This window comes from Chelonia mydas, chromosome 11 (genome assembly GCF_015237465.2).
Source record: "Chelonia mydas isolate rCheMyd1 chromosome 11, rCheMyd1.pri.v2, whole genome shotgun sequence".
NCBI classification, from domain to species: Eukaryota; Metazoa; Chordata; order Testudines; family Cheloniidae; genus Chelonia; species Chelonia mydas.
Window position 1 is genome coordinate 76,181,365 of NC_051251.2, and position 18,717 is coordinate 76,200,081.

At 40.6% G+C, this 18,717-nt stretch overlaps 1 protein-coding gene across 9 annotated transcripts in view; it reads right to left on the reverse strand.

Moving 5' to 3' along the window:
- Positions 1–18,717, reverse strand: part of PCNT (pericentrin) — a 241,299-nt gene that overhangs the window by 40,039 nt on the left and 182,543 nt on the right. For all 9 annotated transcript variants that reach the window (XM_037912953.2, XM_037912948.2, XM_037912949.2 and 6 more), the window contains 5 exons: positions 14,563–15,696; positions 12,099–12,260; positions 9,014–9,574; positions 6,703–6,805; positions 3,248–3,402 (listed from right to left, as the gene is read on the reverse strand). In XM_037912953.2, coding sequence (XP_037768881.1) covers positions 3,248–3,402; positions 6,703–6,805; positions 9,014–9,574; positions 12,099–12,260; positions 14,563–15,696 — 2,115 coding nt within the window. The remainder of the gene's footprint in view (positions 1–3,247; positions 3,403–6,702; positions 6,806–9,013; positions 9,575–12,098; positions 12,261–14,562; positions 15,697–18,717) is intronic.

The window sequence follows — 18,717 nt, forward strand, 5'->3', positions numbered from 1 at the left end:
TGAATGTCCCTCCTACCCACTAGCAACTGTACTCTTAGTTATTAGTACAGCTTCCACCGATATCGTAGAATACAATTAATGGCCTAGACTAGTGCATTTTGCTGCAAGGCATGCCATGTGCCTACATGACTTAGATGAAAAATATTCACAGACTTGGTGAATATTTCAAAAACAACGAAGGAAATTTCTGGCAATAAACCAAAATTTGTTAAATCTGTTGTCATACAATTAACCCCTATTGTTACTAGATGACATCTGGGGTCCAGTGAAATGAGTCATGAATCTAGATGTGATGGTCTCAACTTAATTTAACACATTACACAAAAACAGCATCCCCAAAACATTTACAGCCTTAACAAGCCAAACACTGGTAATTGTTTCCGGTGTAATTATCAGGCTGAAACATCTTTCTCAATATGAATTCCGTGCCTCCAAACTATTACATGATGTACAGATGTTTCCTTGTCTCATTCCAGGGAAGGTCATTTAAAATTTAAAATAAATACTTTTATAGATTATTTTAATTAGAAATATCCTACCCTGGATATAGAGATATGGGTAGTTGCAACTTACTTTTGGAACATTAATATAAGCAATTTAGAAGTATAAATATTTAAAACAATTAATACATGTATCTAAATCTCTAGCTCCTCCAGTGGGTCCCATGCCACTACCACTGAAGAACCAACAGAACCTCCTGCAGCTGAGAGTCTCTCTTCTGAATAAAAGAACAGGTCCAACGAGGTACATCCCATAACCATAGATGGCAAGCTATCCTTGCCTATTCCCTTCAGAGTCCCCAGCTGAGGTTGATCAATCTTTGATCTGCTAGGAGAGGGGAGGATGGAATAGACTGACAGATCCCACACTAGCTATATGAGAGTATTTAGGCACCAAAACTTAAATCCAGTGAGTTAACTTCATGAGAGCCTGAGGGCAATAGTGTGCTCCATATAATGGATTCCCTCTGTTTGAGAAAGGGAAATGTTTCTTAACTGGTGATTTTCTTTCTTCACATTCTTCTTCATCAGTTCACATTTTGTTTATAGTTCCTCACATCCAACAGATGGAGGCAGAAAGAATGGTTATTTCCTTTGTACAGTAACTGAAGTTTGAAATGTGTAGTCCCTATGTGCATTCCACTTGAGGTGCAATGTACTCCATGTGCCTGAGACTGGAAGATTTTTCATTAGCAGTGTTAGATGTGCCCTTTTCCTCCTTGGCCTCCCAGCCAAAGGTGTAAGGAGCAGGGCAGAATGGACCAAGTTCCTCTCCAATTCTTCATCTATCGCGAATAATCTTAGGATAAGGATCTGAAGCAGAGGGAAAGGAGGGCAGTTAGCGGAATACAGATAGGGATCATAATCTTAAGGAACTCCATTTACTGTAAAAGGTAAGTAACCATTCTTCCTTTGGGTGATGGTCCCTATGCGTTTTCCACTTGAGGTGACACACAAGTAGTATTCATCAAGGAGGAGGGTGCAAGAAACTGACTGAAGGACTGATCTGCCAAAGGAGGCATCTGCTGTTGAAGCCTGCACCAGGGCGTAACACCTCAAAAAGGAACACATGTAGCCTCCTTTTGTTGCTCTACAGACCACTAGTAGAGGGATGTCTCGCAGTATCCACAAAAAGAACAGGAGGACTTGTGGCAACTTAGAGACTAACAAATTTATTTGAGCATAAGCTTTCGTGAGCTACAGCTCACTTCATCGGATGCATTCCGTGGAAAATACAGTGGGGAGATTTTATATACACAGAGCACAGGAAACAATGGGTGTTACCATACACACTGTAATGAGAGTGATCAGGTAAGGTGAGCTATTGCCAGCAGGAGAGCCGGGGGGGGGGGGGGGGTACTCTCGTTACAGTGTGTATGGTAACACCCATTGTTCCATGTTCTCTGTGTATATAAAATCTCCCCACTGTATTTTCCACTGCATGCATCCGATGAAGTGAGCTGTAGCTCACGAAAGCTTATGCTCAAATAAATTTGTTAGTCTCTAAGGTGCCACAAGTCCTCCTGTTCTTTTTGCGGATACAGACTAATATGGCTGCTACTCTGAAAAGACGCCACCTGGGCTCTGCTCGAGCATGAGGCAGGGTTGCTGCGAATTCACAATGAAGCAGGATGGAGCCTGAAATCCACTTAGTCTCTATGAGGAGACAGCTTTCTCCTCTCATACATTTGGTAAAGGAGACAAATAGTTTTGGGGATTTTCTGAAGGGTTTTGTCTTCTGTAGGTAGAAAGCCAAGACTCGGACATCCAGAGAGTGGAACTTGCTGTCCTCCCTTATGGCATGTGGCTTTGGGTAGAAGACAGGTAAGTGGATGATCTAGTTCAGATGGAATTCTGACATCTCCTTCAGAATAAACTTAGGATATAGCCATGTATGGATGGGGTCTACCATGAGAGCTCCTAGCTCTCCTACACTCTTCCCTGAGGAACTGCTTAACCCCCATCTCTCAACCAATGGGATGCTTCCCCTCTCTCTGCAGGCACTGGAGACTGTTGAGTACTATTGCTAGTGCCCTGGCACCGGATCCTGTCCTCAAGTCCCATCCATCATTTTTAATGCCTCCAACAGTGAAAATGGTCTTCAATTAGCACATCTCCTGCTGCAGATTTCTGCCTGTATTTCTGCCATTTTTTAGAGCAACAGGCAGACTTTGCTACCGCAAGCCTGCCTCTGGCCTTGGGAGTAACTGGATCTGTGAGGTATTTTCACTCCCTGGGCCCCCAGTACAACACTTTGCTATGGGGCTTCCCCATCAGGATAGCAAAGCAGCCAAGAAAACAGCACACTAAATCTAAGGAGACGTTTATTCTGTGAGCCAGCTTTTTCTGGAGTCTGAGAGCAAATGATGCCCCACTGCTACCAGCTGGCACATGTGGGGCACCACTGCTACCACCAGGATGTGAGACTCAAAATCAGACTAGCATGTTGGGGCATCACCCCACTTCAATGAATGCAGCTGTGACTCCACCACGGAAAGGCAAGACAAAGAGCAGTACACCTCGTCCTAGAGAGAGCCAGGGGAAGGATAGAGCTGGGGAGGGAAAGGAGGATGACCTTACTGCAGCCAGCTCAAGAGGTAAATGATTAGTGAACATATACGGGGTAATGAATTGAGCAGTTGACTTATAGCTAACAGCTTTATAGAATTTATATTTCCTAGTGTTTTGGTTTAAGGTGAAAGACCACAACCAGTTCCTAGTACACTGGCCTTCCTACTACATATTACCTTCAATTGTGGTGAAATCGTTTCTTTTTCTTTCACTGGGTCCATTGCATCCTGAAATATTCCACAGTACTGCAGATAAGCCATGAAACTAGCATCCAGGTGTTCAGTTGGTTCTAGCTCCTGATTAAGTTTAGCTGCCAAATCTGAACTGGTATCTGAAAACAAACACGAAATAGTATTACAGATTGAACTGATCTGTTGTCGTGCAACCATAAAAGCAGTGGACACAAAATAATAGATTCCATAGTCAGAAGTTAGAGATGCTGTTGTAGGGTTCAATAGACAAGATATGCCTTGAATGATTAATAACTACAGATTCCTTCTGGCTCTCAATAATTAGAAAAGTTGTCCACATCTGTTTATCCCAAAACAGAATCCGCCTATGATGATGATAAGAAAATGGTTCGCATCATGAGAGATACTTTATCTACGGAACCTACAGATCAGCCAAAGTCAGGAGTTCCTCTCTCCAAAAATAGAAATAAAAATGGCTAAATAAAAGTATGGTTAATCCTCTAGGCAAGAATCTCTCAGAACTTGCGTATGGATAAAACCCTCTAAACAGAACACCAAGTAACCATCCTGCTTTACTATTCAAAGTGGCCCACTGCACATTTGTGAGTGGGATAGCAGCAAATTAAGCAAACTAGATATGACGGGCTGTAAGACTGAAGATCAAATTGGACAAACTGCCTGTTACCCCAAGAAATCCAAACCACATGTCTTTACCCCAAATTACGAACCATACATGGTTTTCCTTGTAAATCAAATATACCATGGATAATCGGTCCTTCTCCCCAAATTAGAAGTGCACATTCACTTGCCTTGTGAGTCAAATCGACGTACTTCAATATGTGGATAATGTCTCTTGTTCTATTTTAAGTAATAAATAATGTGAAATGCTTATGTACAACCAAATATATGGAGTATATCCTCCAAATTTAGAAGATAAGGGATTTTGCTGGTTTTCACTGTAAACAATTGTTGTATTCTAAAAGTATTAATTGTTTGACACAAGGCAGAAGGAATGATGGAAGATATAAAAACCAGGGTATAACTTTGGAATATTAAGAGAAATTGCTTAAAAGGGGGGATCCGAATTAATAGTAGAGTCTAACAATGAAATACAATCCTTGAAATGGATCAAATGTAAAAAGCCTCCGATATGAAAAAGAATTGGATTAAAGAAATTTGTTATACACCAAAATCATCTACTGGATACCAATGGAAGCAGCAGAGAAACTAAGAGTACGTCTACACTGCAACATAAGCTCCGGGTTCACACTCCAGCTTTAGCCTAACCCCCTTTCCATCCAGAGAGAGAGTCCAAGCCTGAGTCAAGTCATGACCCAGGGTTCAAGCCCTATTGATCTGCAGTGTGGACACAGCCCCACTTGACTCATGCTGTGGGAGTCCGCCAAAAGTATCCTACGGACCAACTTTCTTTGTCCTCTGGAAAGTCATGTTTTCCCAACTGCACCATGAACATAGGGTTAAAGTGGCCACATTTTGGGAGAGTGCTAGGAAGTCTGGAATATGGATGGTTGGACTTCTGCCTGCATAATGGAGTGTAGACGCTGGACCTCCAGGTTGGGACCCGGGTTCAACAATTCCTAACTTGGAGTTACAAATAAGCGTATACGCTCAAGCCCTAGGTTAACAAACCCCAGGGTCTGCTAACTTGAGTTCTAGTAACCCTGGGCTTATGTTGCAGTGTAGATATACCCTCTGCAAGCTGAAATCTGAGTACGCACATGACACACGTCCAGCAGGATTCAGAAGGTAGTCCACTCCAACAAGATAGGACACTATGGTACATAAACTGAAGTCATCATGCACTCAAGAGAGCTGATTGGCCCCAACAAGAAGCTGCAGAATCCTAAGTAGAACCGACACCTGGACCAGCCATGTGAAAGAACTCTTTCCCCCATCCCAGGGTTAACAGGATAAGAAGTGGTGAGATTTCATTTTAAAGATTGTGTTTCCCCTTCTATAATAAAAATAACTGAAGGTTATCTTTCTGAGCCTAGACTCTCTAATGAGACCTCCGGCAACCATAGTTTAGATTTTAACTCCTTTATAAGACCAAGCAAATTAGCCTAGATGAGATTGAAAGCAATACCTTTAAGCAATTGCTTTTAATATTCTAAACTTGTCCCTTTTGGACCAATCTAGTCAAAGAGTAGCAACTTCCCTCTTAAAAGCACCTAAAAAAACAAGGGCATCCTCAGAAGTGCAATATGTGTTAGGAAGGGCGAATTTATAATCATAAGTAAATGTAATAAGAAATCTTGATAATTTGCATTGTTCCTTGATATAACAACTGCTGAGACTCAACTCTGGTCTGTGATAACTGTTTGCAAAACTATCGTGGTTGTCATGCACGCCTCGAACATTACTTGTTGTCTGCACTTCTGTGGTGAACTGTTGACTGTACACTAATGTGGTTCTGAGTGAATTAATAAATTGTTGTTTTGTTAAGAATAAGCTAGTGTCTTGATTGGAAAAAATATTGCGCAAGTTAAAAGTTGATTTGAAAAGAACCCACCAGTAAAACTAGTGTGCTAACACTCCCTGGATTCAATAAAAAGGGGTTATTCTATTAACACTTATCCAACTGGCAAACCTAAGTTGTTAGGTTTCCGCTTTAAAATGTAATTGGCACCTTGGCAAATTCATAAAAAGGTATCCCCTTTCACACTTATATAGGTAAGCCCCTAAGCTTTACTGGAGGGGTTCCCAAACTTGGTTCGCAGCTTGTTCAGGGTAAGCCCTTGGCGGGCCGCAAGACGCTTTGTTTACCTGAGCATCCACAGGTAGAGCTGCTTGCAGCTCCCAGTGGCCGCGGTTGCGCGAACCAAGTTTGGGAACCCCTGCTTTACTCGTATAAATAAGTCATTGAGAACCCAAAACTACTACTACTGATTTTAAATATTTCAGTCTGGGAGAACCAACAGCCAAATGTAAGTTTCATTCAGGGTGTTTCTAGATTAGAAGAGTGTGTGAAGATTGGGTCGGGGTGTATTAACCAGTTCCACCCTAATCATGATCTTTTGCCTACCATAAATGCAGTTTCACATTCTTTTCCTCAATTTAGCTAGTTGAGATCAACCCGGGATATGTCTCAACCAACTGAATCAAGGTGAAAAGTGTTAACTTGCATTTATGCTAGGGAAAAGGTCATGATTAGATTGTGACTAGCTAAAACACCCTGACCTCTTTCTAGCATAGACAAGGTAAGACGACATGGGAAGGAACCAAGACACTGTTCATTAATTCAGTATTCAACTACTTTTCTGAACAGTCACAATATCTGAAATAGGTTATTTTCTTCACCTCAAAGAGATACAAAAGCGAAAGAAAATACTTCTATTGATATATTTTGGGTCTCACTTACTGAAGTTATCATATAAGCAAAATGAGTTATACATTAACTAATAGAAATTAAGACTCACTGCTGACATATCCATCACTTGCCCCCTCTAGACCAGACATTGTTGATCGTAGGTCATCTTGTGAATCAGATGGAGTTAAAGTGAAGTCATCAACATCTCTCACCTGTTAAAAACAGTATATACACAACATGAATCAGAATCAGGAGACATTTCTGGCCCTAATGGATCCAGCTGCACACTCCTTACTATTTAAAATCACCACTAAATAACTAAGTTATTACAAAACATCAAATCAGTTATTGCATTCATGGTTGTAAACACCGTAGTTAAGGCTACGTACAGAGTTCCTTTGGAAGCTTCTTCCGCCCATTTTCACTTATTTCTAATGGTCGTAAAAATGTCCCTTTAGGGTTGAAGTTCTCTATGCTTGGTCACAGCCAACGTGAATTTTCTGGAAAAATTTTGGGGGAAACCCTTCAGCTACTTTTCAGTTATGGGAGAATTGGGGAAACTAGAATATTAAAAGGATATTTTTACTCTTCTGTTACACAAAATGTTGAACAAATGCCTTCTTTTTGTGAGGGCAGAGAGGATATGAAAGATAAGTTATAAGTGACTGAAAAAATACCTCTGATGACACTCAGTAGGGGCATTAGCGGAGATGTGATCAGTCTCTCGTGAAATCCTGCTCACTGTGTGAGCACAATTAGAGCAAGGCAAGTTCTACATTCTTCCTGCCAGAGGCCAGATAATGGCAGGGGCTACTCTACTCCTAGGACAATCTCATGAGTGAAATTGTAAAATGTTTAACTGAAATTTCACATTTAAAGTCTTTAGAACTGTTGCAGGATTAACCAAATTTTAAACTTTCATTTAAAGAAAAACAGTTATTTTTCTGCTGGCAAAAAGGTACGTTCTGCTGTGTAATTACCATTCAATTACTATACATTCAGTTAAGTATTAAATCTTCATTAAAAACTCAAAAAGCATTCAAATGCTTATTAAGAGATTGTTGCTGAACATTTTCAAGGAAGAATGGTCTTATGGGTATGGTACTGGACTGGGATTCAAGAGGTCTCAGTTCAAACCCCAGTGTTGCCACTGGCATCCTGGGTGACCTTGGATCAGTCAGTCCCTGGGAGTCTTTCCACTGATTTGAATAGACATCGGATCAGGCTTTCTGTATCTCAGCTCCCCATCTGCAAAACGGGGATAATATTTCTTTTCAGCCACCCTTTGCCTGACCTGCCTTGTCTATTTAGATTGTAAGCGCTTCAGAACAGGGACTCTCTCTTACTAGTGCATGTAGAGCACGCCAACCATAATCAATGCTGAAGCCTTTAGGCATTATTGTAATACTAGCCATAATGAATTATAAACTCTACCAAAAGCAACTTCCTGCAGTACTCACAGCTGAGGCTGTGCTAGGTTGTCTGATACTGAGGACTGGGTCTGTGGTGAGATTTCACTGCACCGAGTGGTGGGAGGGAGGTATATGTTTACCAATATCACACTACAGTTTCCAATAGACTCTGTACATTACAACTCAGTAGATACATAATTGTAACCACTCCTCCAAGAGGAAAGCATGAATACATATAGAAGGTAATATATAAGCTATTTAGAGCAGAGTCTTTAACTTTTAATGCAATTGCACAGAGCCTAGAACACTACTGGCACCACTGTAATATAAATAACACTGCCTTTAAAAAAATCAATTACCATGATAATTTGGGAAGAGACACCTTAAACAAAACCGATCTTTTAAAAACTGAGGAAAAATATTCACGTGCAGACAATTGTTGCAGTAAGTTGAAGACTCCCATGACAACATGTGAACTCTTCACTGAGTGCCATTAATTACAAGCGGAATTTCATCCCAACAGTCACATTACTTTACCGTGTCCTTCAATTTTGAATTGCCAGGCCTAACACACCGAGTCCCTTCTCCCTGAACTTTCTGAAGCTGCCAGGATACCATGAATGCTCCAAAAGTTCCAAAATAAAACCCACACTCCATTGTCATTATTTATATTGCAGCACCAATCTACAGTGACGTCGAAAGAAAGCCTCTACCTTGAGGGGCTTACAGTTCAATCTAGTTTTCAGAAAACGAATGTCACTTACAGAGAGCAGTGATAAAATGAGGTTTCAATACAGCCTAAAGCATGCTTCACTGTCTCCAACCAGGAGATGAACACATAAAAGATACCTGCTATGACACAGTATCTATTCTTCTTGATGTATACTTACCAATATTAGTTTCCATGGGAACACACAGAGCACATGACCCAGCAATAAAAACTTATTGGTGGAGGGATAGGAAGGAAGGATCTTACGTTTAATATTTTTAAAAAACCCTGATAATTACCAGAATCCTTTTTTCCATATTTTGGTACTCAGCGATAGAGTAGGTACTTTCAGAGAAAGCTGGAGACTTTAAATCTAGTCTGGCCACTGCTTCCTCATTGGTATTAGCATACAGACTTTGATATCCCAACAGTCCAGGGGTGTCTCCTTGTACGACAGAGGATTTGTTGTGCTTCATTTCAAAGTCTGTGCTGTGTACACTATCAACTTCTGAGAAGGGTGTTAAGTGAAGACTTGGTTGAAGTTCTATGCTTGTCTCCTGCTTTCTCACAATCTCAGGTGAGTCCCATGAAGTCTCATCCATCACTAAACATTTAAAGTCCTTGGGTGTCTCTTTAGCATGCTCTGTGTTTCGTGAAAGGTTGTTCAACTTGCATTTCACTGAGTCTGGATTTTGATGAAATTCCATGATTTGCTGACAGTGCTTTTTCAGATCTTGCAGCTCTCTGGCCTTGTCTGTCATCTCTGCTTCCTGAGTCAGGAGTGTCTCTTGCAGTTGCTTAATCTGAGTTTTTAGGTTTCTGCTGTGAGTCTTCAAGTCAGCTATAGCTGCATCTTTCTCCTAGAGTGAAACAACACACATACCCATCAATTTTCTGTTTCCTGAATTCAAATAAAAGTTCCCACAAGTGCAAAAAATATTCAGCTTCTGAGAAGATTCTTTTAAAACAAAATATCAAATTTGTTATTAGTCCTAGCTATGATTATAAGAACTCAGAAATAATTCAACATACTTCCTCATGACAGTTTGGCCTTCTTTTACCTTCAAGCCAAGATAAATGAATGCATCTAACTCTTCAGAATAGCTACTGTAGTAAAACAAAAACATTTAATACAGATTATATTAGTACACTACACAACAGCAATGTGTAAAGTAAACTATTAATGTACATTTTTTAAATTACTTCCCTTTTGGGTTTCACTGGTATAGTGAAATGTAGCTGGCCAAGTTGTTTTTCGTTTTTTTTTTAAACAGAGACATCAAAACACATTACCATTGGTATACGTGACATCTCCACTGAAGCAGGGCTTTTGCTGGAGAAGAGGGATTTTCCCATCCACTTCTACAGAACTGAACTATTCATTTAAAAAATTAAATTTATCCCTTGTAGTTGTGAAGATTATATTCATTTGACATTAGGAAGGTTAACGAATGCAGTGTTCTTTTTCTGAACACAAGTTGCTAAGAAGGTGTACAAAAGAATAGAACAAGCTTGTAGGGACAAAACCAGAAAAGATAAGGCACAAAATAAGTTACACCTAGCAAGGGACATAAAAGGCAATGTGAAGCAGTTCTTTAAATACATTACAAGCAAGAGAATGACAAAGGAAAGTGAAGGTCCTCCACTTAGCGGGGAAGGAAAGCTAATAACTGAGGACATCAAAAAAGCTGAGGTGTTGAATTACTATTTTGCTTCAGCCTTCAATAAAAAGATTAATGGTGATCAGATACTCAACACAAATAATATTAACAACAAAGGAGATGGAATACAAGCCAAAATAGGGAAAGGACAGGTTAAGGAATATTTAAATATGGTAAGATGTATTCAAGCCTGAAGAAATTCATCCTAGGGTACTTAAGGAACTAGCTGAAGCACTCTTGGCACCATTAGAATTATCCTGGAAAATTCATGAAGGACAGGTGAGATCCCAGAGGACCGGACAAAGGCAAACATCAGACCTATCTTTAAAAAGGGAAACAAAGAGGACTCCAGAAATTACAGACCTGTCAGCCTAACTTTGATACCTGGAACGATACTGGAACAAATTATAAAACAATCAATTTGTAAGCCACCAGAGGGTAACAGGGTCATAAGGAATAGCCGGCATGGATCTGTCAAGAACAAATCATGCCAAATCAAATTTCCTTCTTTGACATGGTTCCTGGCCTAGTGGATGGAAAGAAGCAGTAAACATGATAGATCTTGATTTTAGTAAGGCTTTTGACACAATCCTACATGACATTCGGACAGTGATTAATTGTTCCCCATGTCCACAGAAGGTAGAACAAGAAGTAATCAGCTTAATCTGCAGCAAGGGAGATTTAGGTTAGATATTAGGAAAAACTTTTTAACTATAAGAGTAATTACATTCTAGAACAGGCTTCCAAGGGAGGTTTTGGAATAGTCAACACTGGAGGTTTTTAAGAATAGGTTGGACAAAAACCTACCATGGATTGTCTAAGTGTACTTGGTCCTGCCCCACCACCAGGCTGCACTTGATGACTTTTTGATGCCCCTTCTAGTCCCAGTTTCTATGATTCGATGCTCCTGTCATGAAACTGCCCTGAGGCTCAAATCCTCAGCCAAGTGCACAGCCAGTCTGTGCACAGTGCAGTTGCTCTGAGGTTTGGAAGCAGTGCTACCCCCACAGGCTTCTCTGTAACCACCAATCTAGCCTCTTGGCTACAGTAGTATCCATGCCACTTCCATCCACACTGTGGCAGAAACTGATGGATCCACGTAGTGGTGGACCCACCAACCTTGCCCCCAAATTTTAGTTCTGCAGTAGTCCACAGAGAACACGTGCACAGCAGCATACAGCATGTCAGCCATCCCCAGACCCTGGCACACCTCTTACCAGCCACATGAACACACAGTACATCTACTTCAAGCAGTGGCAAGGAAGTTAAGTATTCTGGCTCGTAACCTACTGGATGATTTCTCAACAGCTTCCTGAGCCAGTAGAACTGAACCTTCTAGTGTCATACTGAATCTGACCCATCATCTTTCTAGCCTTCTATATTTATAATAGTAGCTTCTAAAAATACTACAATTATGAATAAGTAAGTACTAAAGGATATATACAATATACAAAAAGCGTTAACATGAAGAATACAGACAACTTGTAGACATATGAACAGTACTTCAGTCTTTATGATCTGAGATTCTACAGATCTCATTTCCAACATTGACATTTGGATCTTATTTCTATCTGAAGCCTTTGCTTTAATGACCAGGACTCAAAGCTTCTCTTTGAAACCACTTTAATATTAACAATTGGAGAAAATTGGCAATGATGAAAAATGTGCCAAATTAGCTCTCAGTCCCTTTCACCCCATTACTACCATTACTATTCCAACATACCTTTATGTCCTCCAGTATTTTACCAGTCTGTTCTTCACTTAATTCTAATTCCTTTTTCACACAGGCTAATTCAGACTTAAGTTCTTCCTGATGCAATGTCATCTTTGCGATTAGATCTTTGTGGTTTTCTGAAGTGTCTGTTGCCTCTAACTGTACTAGAATCTGTAAAAGAAAAAACAATTGTAGGTTGCTCTATTAGAAAGTGAGCCATTTCCACGTTGGTGGACTTCATTCTGTCAGTTTTGGAATTCCTATCCAAGCATCAACTACAATAATTGTCATTTAAAAAGCATGAGCTCCCGTAAGCAACAATGTTTCTATAAAAGTGCTCATAACTTATGGGGTTTAAACAAAAACGTGTTTCAAGTTATTATTGTATATGTTTATTTTACAGAAAGCAGAGAATGAGGACAGATGCACTTCACACGCTAGGGGAGGATTTCACCACACAATCTTCAGCACAACCTGTGTGGTTCTACTTATAAATCCAGATGTGTATTTAATATTAGCACTGTACCATCAGCAATTTGAGCTTCTAGTAACATTAACCAATGACAATTTGAGACCAAATAATTCTATTCCTATTACAGGACAGCAGTATCAACACTGCCTTCCTTAATGCTGGTGCCAACAGAATACATATTTGCTATTTATTATATGACTAATTACAAGAAAGGTCTGAGGAGAAGTATAAAGCATATGTTCTAAGCATGGCTGTATATAACAATCACCCTCTTTAATGTTTTAAGAAGCTGAGTAAATGCAACATTTGGACAGCCCATGTGGTCTAGGGATTAGGGCAATAGACTGAGCTCAGGCACATGGGTTTTCATCCTGGGTCTGTCACTAATCTGCTGTGTGACCCCTCTGTAAGGTCACTTCACCTCACTGTGCCTCTGTTTTCTCTCCCACCCTCTGTCTCTCTCATCTATTTGCACAGTAAGTCCTTTGCAACAATCATACCATGTGCCTGTACAGTGCCTAGCACAATGGGGTACTGATCTCCATTATGGCCTCTATCTACTGTAATACAAATAATTATAAAAGCATTTGCTTTGCTTAAGGATTAATACTTTCTATAACCACTTAAGAAGGTACAGACCCATTGTACAGAAGCACACATCTACAGATGAACAACATATATGTAAGTGATTTTAGGCAGTATTAGTATTTGTCTTGTCCAATGTGTACCTGAAGAAAACACGAACGCAACATCAGTGAAGTCTAACTAAATTCACTATTGTTACCTCAGTGATAAGCTACAAAAGCCTAACTAGTGAAATCACTCCAAATGTTAACAGAGTAATTTCTCAACTAATAATGAGCTACACACAGTTGTGATGTTTGCACTGTGAAGCAGCATGTGAAAGTAATATGATGTAACTATAATGTTTTATGACATCATGACAGATGTGCATGCATGTTTTATATCAGTAAGACTGTAATTAATGGTCATTTATTTTGCTTAAGTCTCAGCTGTTTTGCCCTGAATTGGACATTGTAGAGACTGTAATAATGCCAGAGAAGCATTTTGCCTAATCCATGTAGCATAATTAGTATCTGGTCTAAAAAAGCCACTTTCCTGCCATCCTGGCTAGGGACAAGTAATATGGTGTGAATGAGCAACTCTGGACTTTTATACGAGTATAGTTCTTTTGAAGTGGGCATCCTAAATCACAGAAAGGTTTCCTCCCCATGTGTGCATTCATACACCCAATCTCTCTCCCTTCGAGAGTGCTTAACCAGAGCAGGTTTGCTATGCATACTCCTGATACCACAAAGCACTCTTTGCTCTATTCCACCACCTTAGAGAAGCCTTAACCAGGCAGCAAATGTGTGCATAATTGGCACCTGCAGAGCAAAGCAGAATATGCTCCAGAGAAGTGCTCTCCAGGTTAGGGCAGCTAATGAAATTAACGGAGATCAAATGATCTTTTCTGATCAACTGATTCTACACAGAGGGAGGAAAAGGGAACCTTGGTGATGTGTCCTCAGAATCTTTCAACTGTGTTAAATTTTAGAGGTGAGCTACCAAAAATATGTTTCTAAGTAGTTCTCAAAGACTACCAGAAAACGAGCGTTCATTTATCAATGTTGATTTCCTTAGCTTATCTAGGTTGACACTATTGGTGCTCATAACATTTACCTTCACGCTTTCTCAAAAGCCTGAATGGTGGAGGAAATCTATCACCATTGTAAATTTTATCCTTAGTGAAAGCACCAAATAGTTCAATCTACACATTTTAGGCAGTGACAGCCAACGGTCGCACTAGCATCACCACACCAGTGAATTTCATACTAGTTAGTGCCCAGTGTCAGAATAAAGTTTCTAATTTTACAAGTTAATAAGATCAGACAATAAATCTCTTAGACTCACCCAGAGAGATAAATACAAAATGTACAACATCAGAGCTGACTTGACTCTTCAACATTTAAAAAAAGTTGTTACAAAAATAATGCATACCAATTTATCACTTTGGGAAACTGAAGCTGCAAATGACTGATCAGCATTTGCTCCTCTCTCTTTTCCCAATTTCTCCATTCCATTTGTATGAACTTGAACCTCTCCTTCTTGTTTTAAGACCAGTTTATGAAGTTTAGCTTCTTGATCATTACTTTGTTCCTTTTCCTTGTAGGATTCCAGCTGTGAATAAAGGTCATCTCTTTCAGAACACAGGGCTTGGAGTTCTTTCAAAAGCTCCTGGATCTGATCTTTCAATTTTGTAGCATTTGCTTGAAGTTCATCTATTTCTCTCTGGTAAACTACTTCTTTCTGATTCAGTGTTTGAACCTTGAAATCAAGCCTGGAGACTTCTGATTGAAGGGTTTGAACTTCTTCAGCCTCAGTTTTCTGATGCAGATCCTTCTGTAACAGTTCACCTTCAAGCCTCACAATCTTTTCTGCTAGGTGCTGTAATTCAGCTGCCTCCACTACTCTCTGCTCTGCTACTGTCTTAATCTGCAAGTCGCTCTCTAAAAGAGTTGCTTCTCTCGCTCTCAGTGTATCTTCAAGCTCTTGAATGCGCGTGGACATGATCCCCATTTCACCATCTCTCTGAGAGAGGTGTGTTCTTAGAAGACTGTACTCCTCCTGAAATGCATCATACTGTATTCTTAGGGACGTTAACTCTGCCAAGTGCTGCCTTGAAGACTCCTGTACATTTTGAAGATTTTGTTCTAAAATTTCCACCTCCATTTTAAACTGAGATTCCTTCTCTTCAAGCAGCTGCTGCAGGGCTTCTCGAGCAGTTGAGACAAGTTCTAATTCTTCCTGAAGCTCCTTCAGGTTGGAATGTAGCAACACAGTTTTCTTATTCTTATCTGAATGCTCCTGAAAATCTAGTGATCCTTTCTTCAATTCATTCTGAAGGTTCTCTACCTGCTCCTCCAACCGAAGCAGGTTAAGGTTATCTTGGCTGTCACTAACTTCATGACACACAGGTCCAAGTTGTAACAGCTCCTTTTGAAGCTTCTCAATTACTCCATGAAGCTGCTCTACCTCTTCTGCTTTATCCCTATGCAGTCTTTCCTGGTCACCACGAAGGTGCTCAACGAGTAACCTGAGTTCATCAATTTCAGATTTTCCGTTTTCCATGACCTGAGAGAAAGAACAAGACTGAAATGCCAATTGGTACACAGAGTTACTTCTGTTGAAGTATCAGAATTCCCACTACTTAAAAGTTCATTTACCAAAACAACATATGTGCAATTTCAGTTACTAGAAGCAGCCAGTCAATAAAACAGATTTAATAAGGGCTAGGTTTGAAAACCTTACCGGGCACCTTGTAGCTAAAACACTAACCTCCTTAACAGACATGAAAAGAGCCCCCACTCCCAAGAACAGTCCAGAGATAGTTCCCTGGTGAGAAGGCCGATACATCCACTTCCCTCCCTCTCACAGCTGGAAAGGATGGGACCTCTCAGTTTCCCCAAAGAATGCTGTCCCTCAACCTGACTTGCAAGGACACCACCGTCCTGTCCCCGCAAAATGAAATCTTTCACAATAGCTTCATTAGTGTGAGAAGTTAGATTTTCCTTCCCCTTCTCGCAGCTGAAAAAGCTGGACTTTGAATAGCTAAATATTTATTTTAAGTATTAGCATACCCACATAATGTATACTATATAACTACATACTGCTCACTAGTGTTTTGAAAGAGGTTTTTGTTACATTTGATTTTTAAAAATTTAATGAAAATACATGTATTTTCAACAAATGCTTAACTCTAAGACTAAGAATTAAGCAGCTTCTCCCCTGAGCAGCATGTGCCATAAGAGAGGATACAGATAATAGCAAAGCTGAGAAACCCACATTTGGGAGGGGAAGCTACTCCCTAAACACATCCATGTAGCCACCCCAAACTCTACTACAGTTTAAAATTGACAGCTGAACTCTGTACTACCAGGATACTTTTGTCAGGGGGGCATTAAGGGGGAAGGGAACAACTATTTAATGAACAATTCTCTCAGAGCAGCACATGTCATAATGCAACCTTCTGTGCAACAATTATTCTCTATTGCAGGTTTTTCCAGATTATGGAGATGATGTGGCAAGCTGTATTAACATTAGCATAGGGACCTGCGGTGGAGGAAGAAGGGGAGTGATCCCTTTGTTAAGGTTGACATCCGGGGGTCTAAGTTTTCCCATGGGTCTAGTCCCATTACAGGTTTTGGTGGCCATGTTCACCTAGCCATGCTACAATTCTGCCAGTCCACACCTCTGTGAGAAGAGGATGGGTTGGAGCTATGCAACATCCTGAGCTGCAGAGATTTTCACATATTTTCCTTTGAAATAAAAGGAAGAAATACATGGATCTATGTCAGCAACCTGATAAAATGGCAGCTAACTATTCGTAATTCATTAGCTGAAGTGATTACAGTTCAGTTCATCTTTAAATACCCCAATATTATCTCAAAAAAGTGGTACACTAGGACACATTTTAAAAAGCAATGTCCTGACAAAATGATTTTTTTTTGTGTGTGTGCCCCACATTTTGAGCCTCCAAAAGAGAAAATCACTCACAACTTTGGTCCTATGATAATATTGGGAACATAGTTAGCAAGATGAGTGAACGAGCTTCATGGGGTATGCTCTCATTTATCCAAATGGCCTGAGGGACATCCAAAAGTTTTGTATAACTGAGTGATTGGCTAAACAGAAGTGCTATTTTGAGATGCAGTTTCACAACACTTTATCAATGATCTGGATGATGGGATTAATTGCATCCTCAGCAAGTTCACAGATGACATTAAGCTGGGGGGAGAGGTAGATAAGCTGGAGGGGAGGGATAGGGTCCAGAGTGATCTAGACAAATTGGAGGATTGGGCCAAAAGAAATCTGATGAGGTTTCACAAGGACAAGTGCAGAGTCCTGCACTTAGGAAGGAAGAATCCCATGCACCGCTACAGGCTGGGGACCGACTGGCTAAGCAGCAGTTCTTCAGAAAAGGACCTGGGGATTGCAGTGGATGAAAAGCTGGATATGAGTCACCAGAGTGCCCTTGTTGTCAAGAAGGCCAGCCGCATATTGGGCTGTATTAGTAGGAGCACTGCCAGCAGATTGAGGGAAGTGATTATTCCCCTCTATTCGGCACTGGTGAGGACACACCTGGAGTATTGCGTCCAGCTTTGGGCCCCCCACTACAGAAGCGATGTGGACAAATTGGAGAGTCCAGCAGAGGGCAACGAAAATGATTAGAGGGCTGGGGCATATGACTTACGAGGAGAGGCTGAGGAAATTGGGGTTATTTAGTCTGCAGAAGAGAAGAGTGAGGGGGGATTTGATAGCAGCCTTCAACTACCTGAAGGGGGGATCCAAAGAGGATGGAGCTCAGCTATTCTCAGTGGTGGCAGGTGACAGAACAAGGAGCAATGGTCTCAAGTTGCAACGGTGGGAGGTCTAGGTTGGATATCAGGAAACACTATTTCACTCGGAGGGTGGTGAAGCACTGGAATGGGTTACCTAGGGAGGTGGTGGCATCTCCATCGTTAGATGTTTTTAAGGCCCGACTTGACAAAGCCTTGGCTGAGATGATTTAGTTGGTGTTGGTCCTGCTTTGAACAAGGGATTGGACTAGATGACCTCCTGAAGTCTCTTCCAACCCTAATATTCTATGATTCTACTATTCTAACACAGCTTCCCCCCAACCACAAAATTGCCCTTCAAAGCTGCTGTTGTAGCTGAATCAGGATTAGGTCTCACTATCTGCTCAGAACCCACCATATGAATACATAGCACTAACAGGTGCTAAGAATTGAGACGTTATTAGCATGTGATTAACATAGGGAGACATCGGGGGGAGGGTGGACACTGGATTTGGATACCTAGGATTTTTGGATAAAGGGAATTTAGATAACTGGAATTATACTGTAATTAGTACTGCACGATTAAGTTTGTTATCCTTCGAGAAATTATTATTCTATAAACTATTATCTATCATTTCTATTATCGTAGCACTTAGAGACGCTGGCTGGAGATCAGGACCCCGCTGTGTTAGGCAATGCCACCATCTTCCCTTACAGAGGGCAGATTAGGCTGAAAGGGGGCAAATTTTGGACTACACGGAAAATGGTTAGGTTGTAGGGCAGAGTAAATATTATTTCTTTACTTTATTAATTTTGA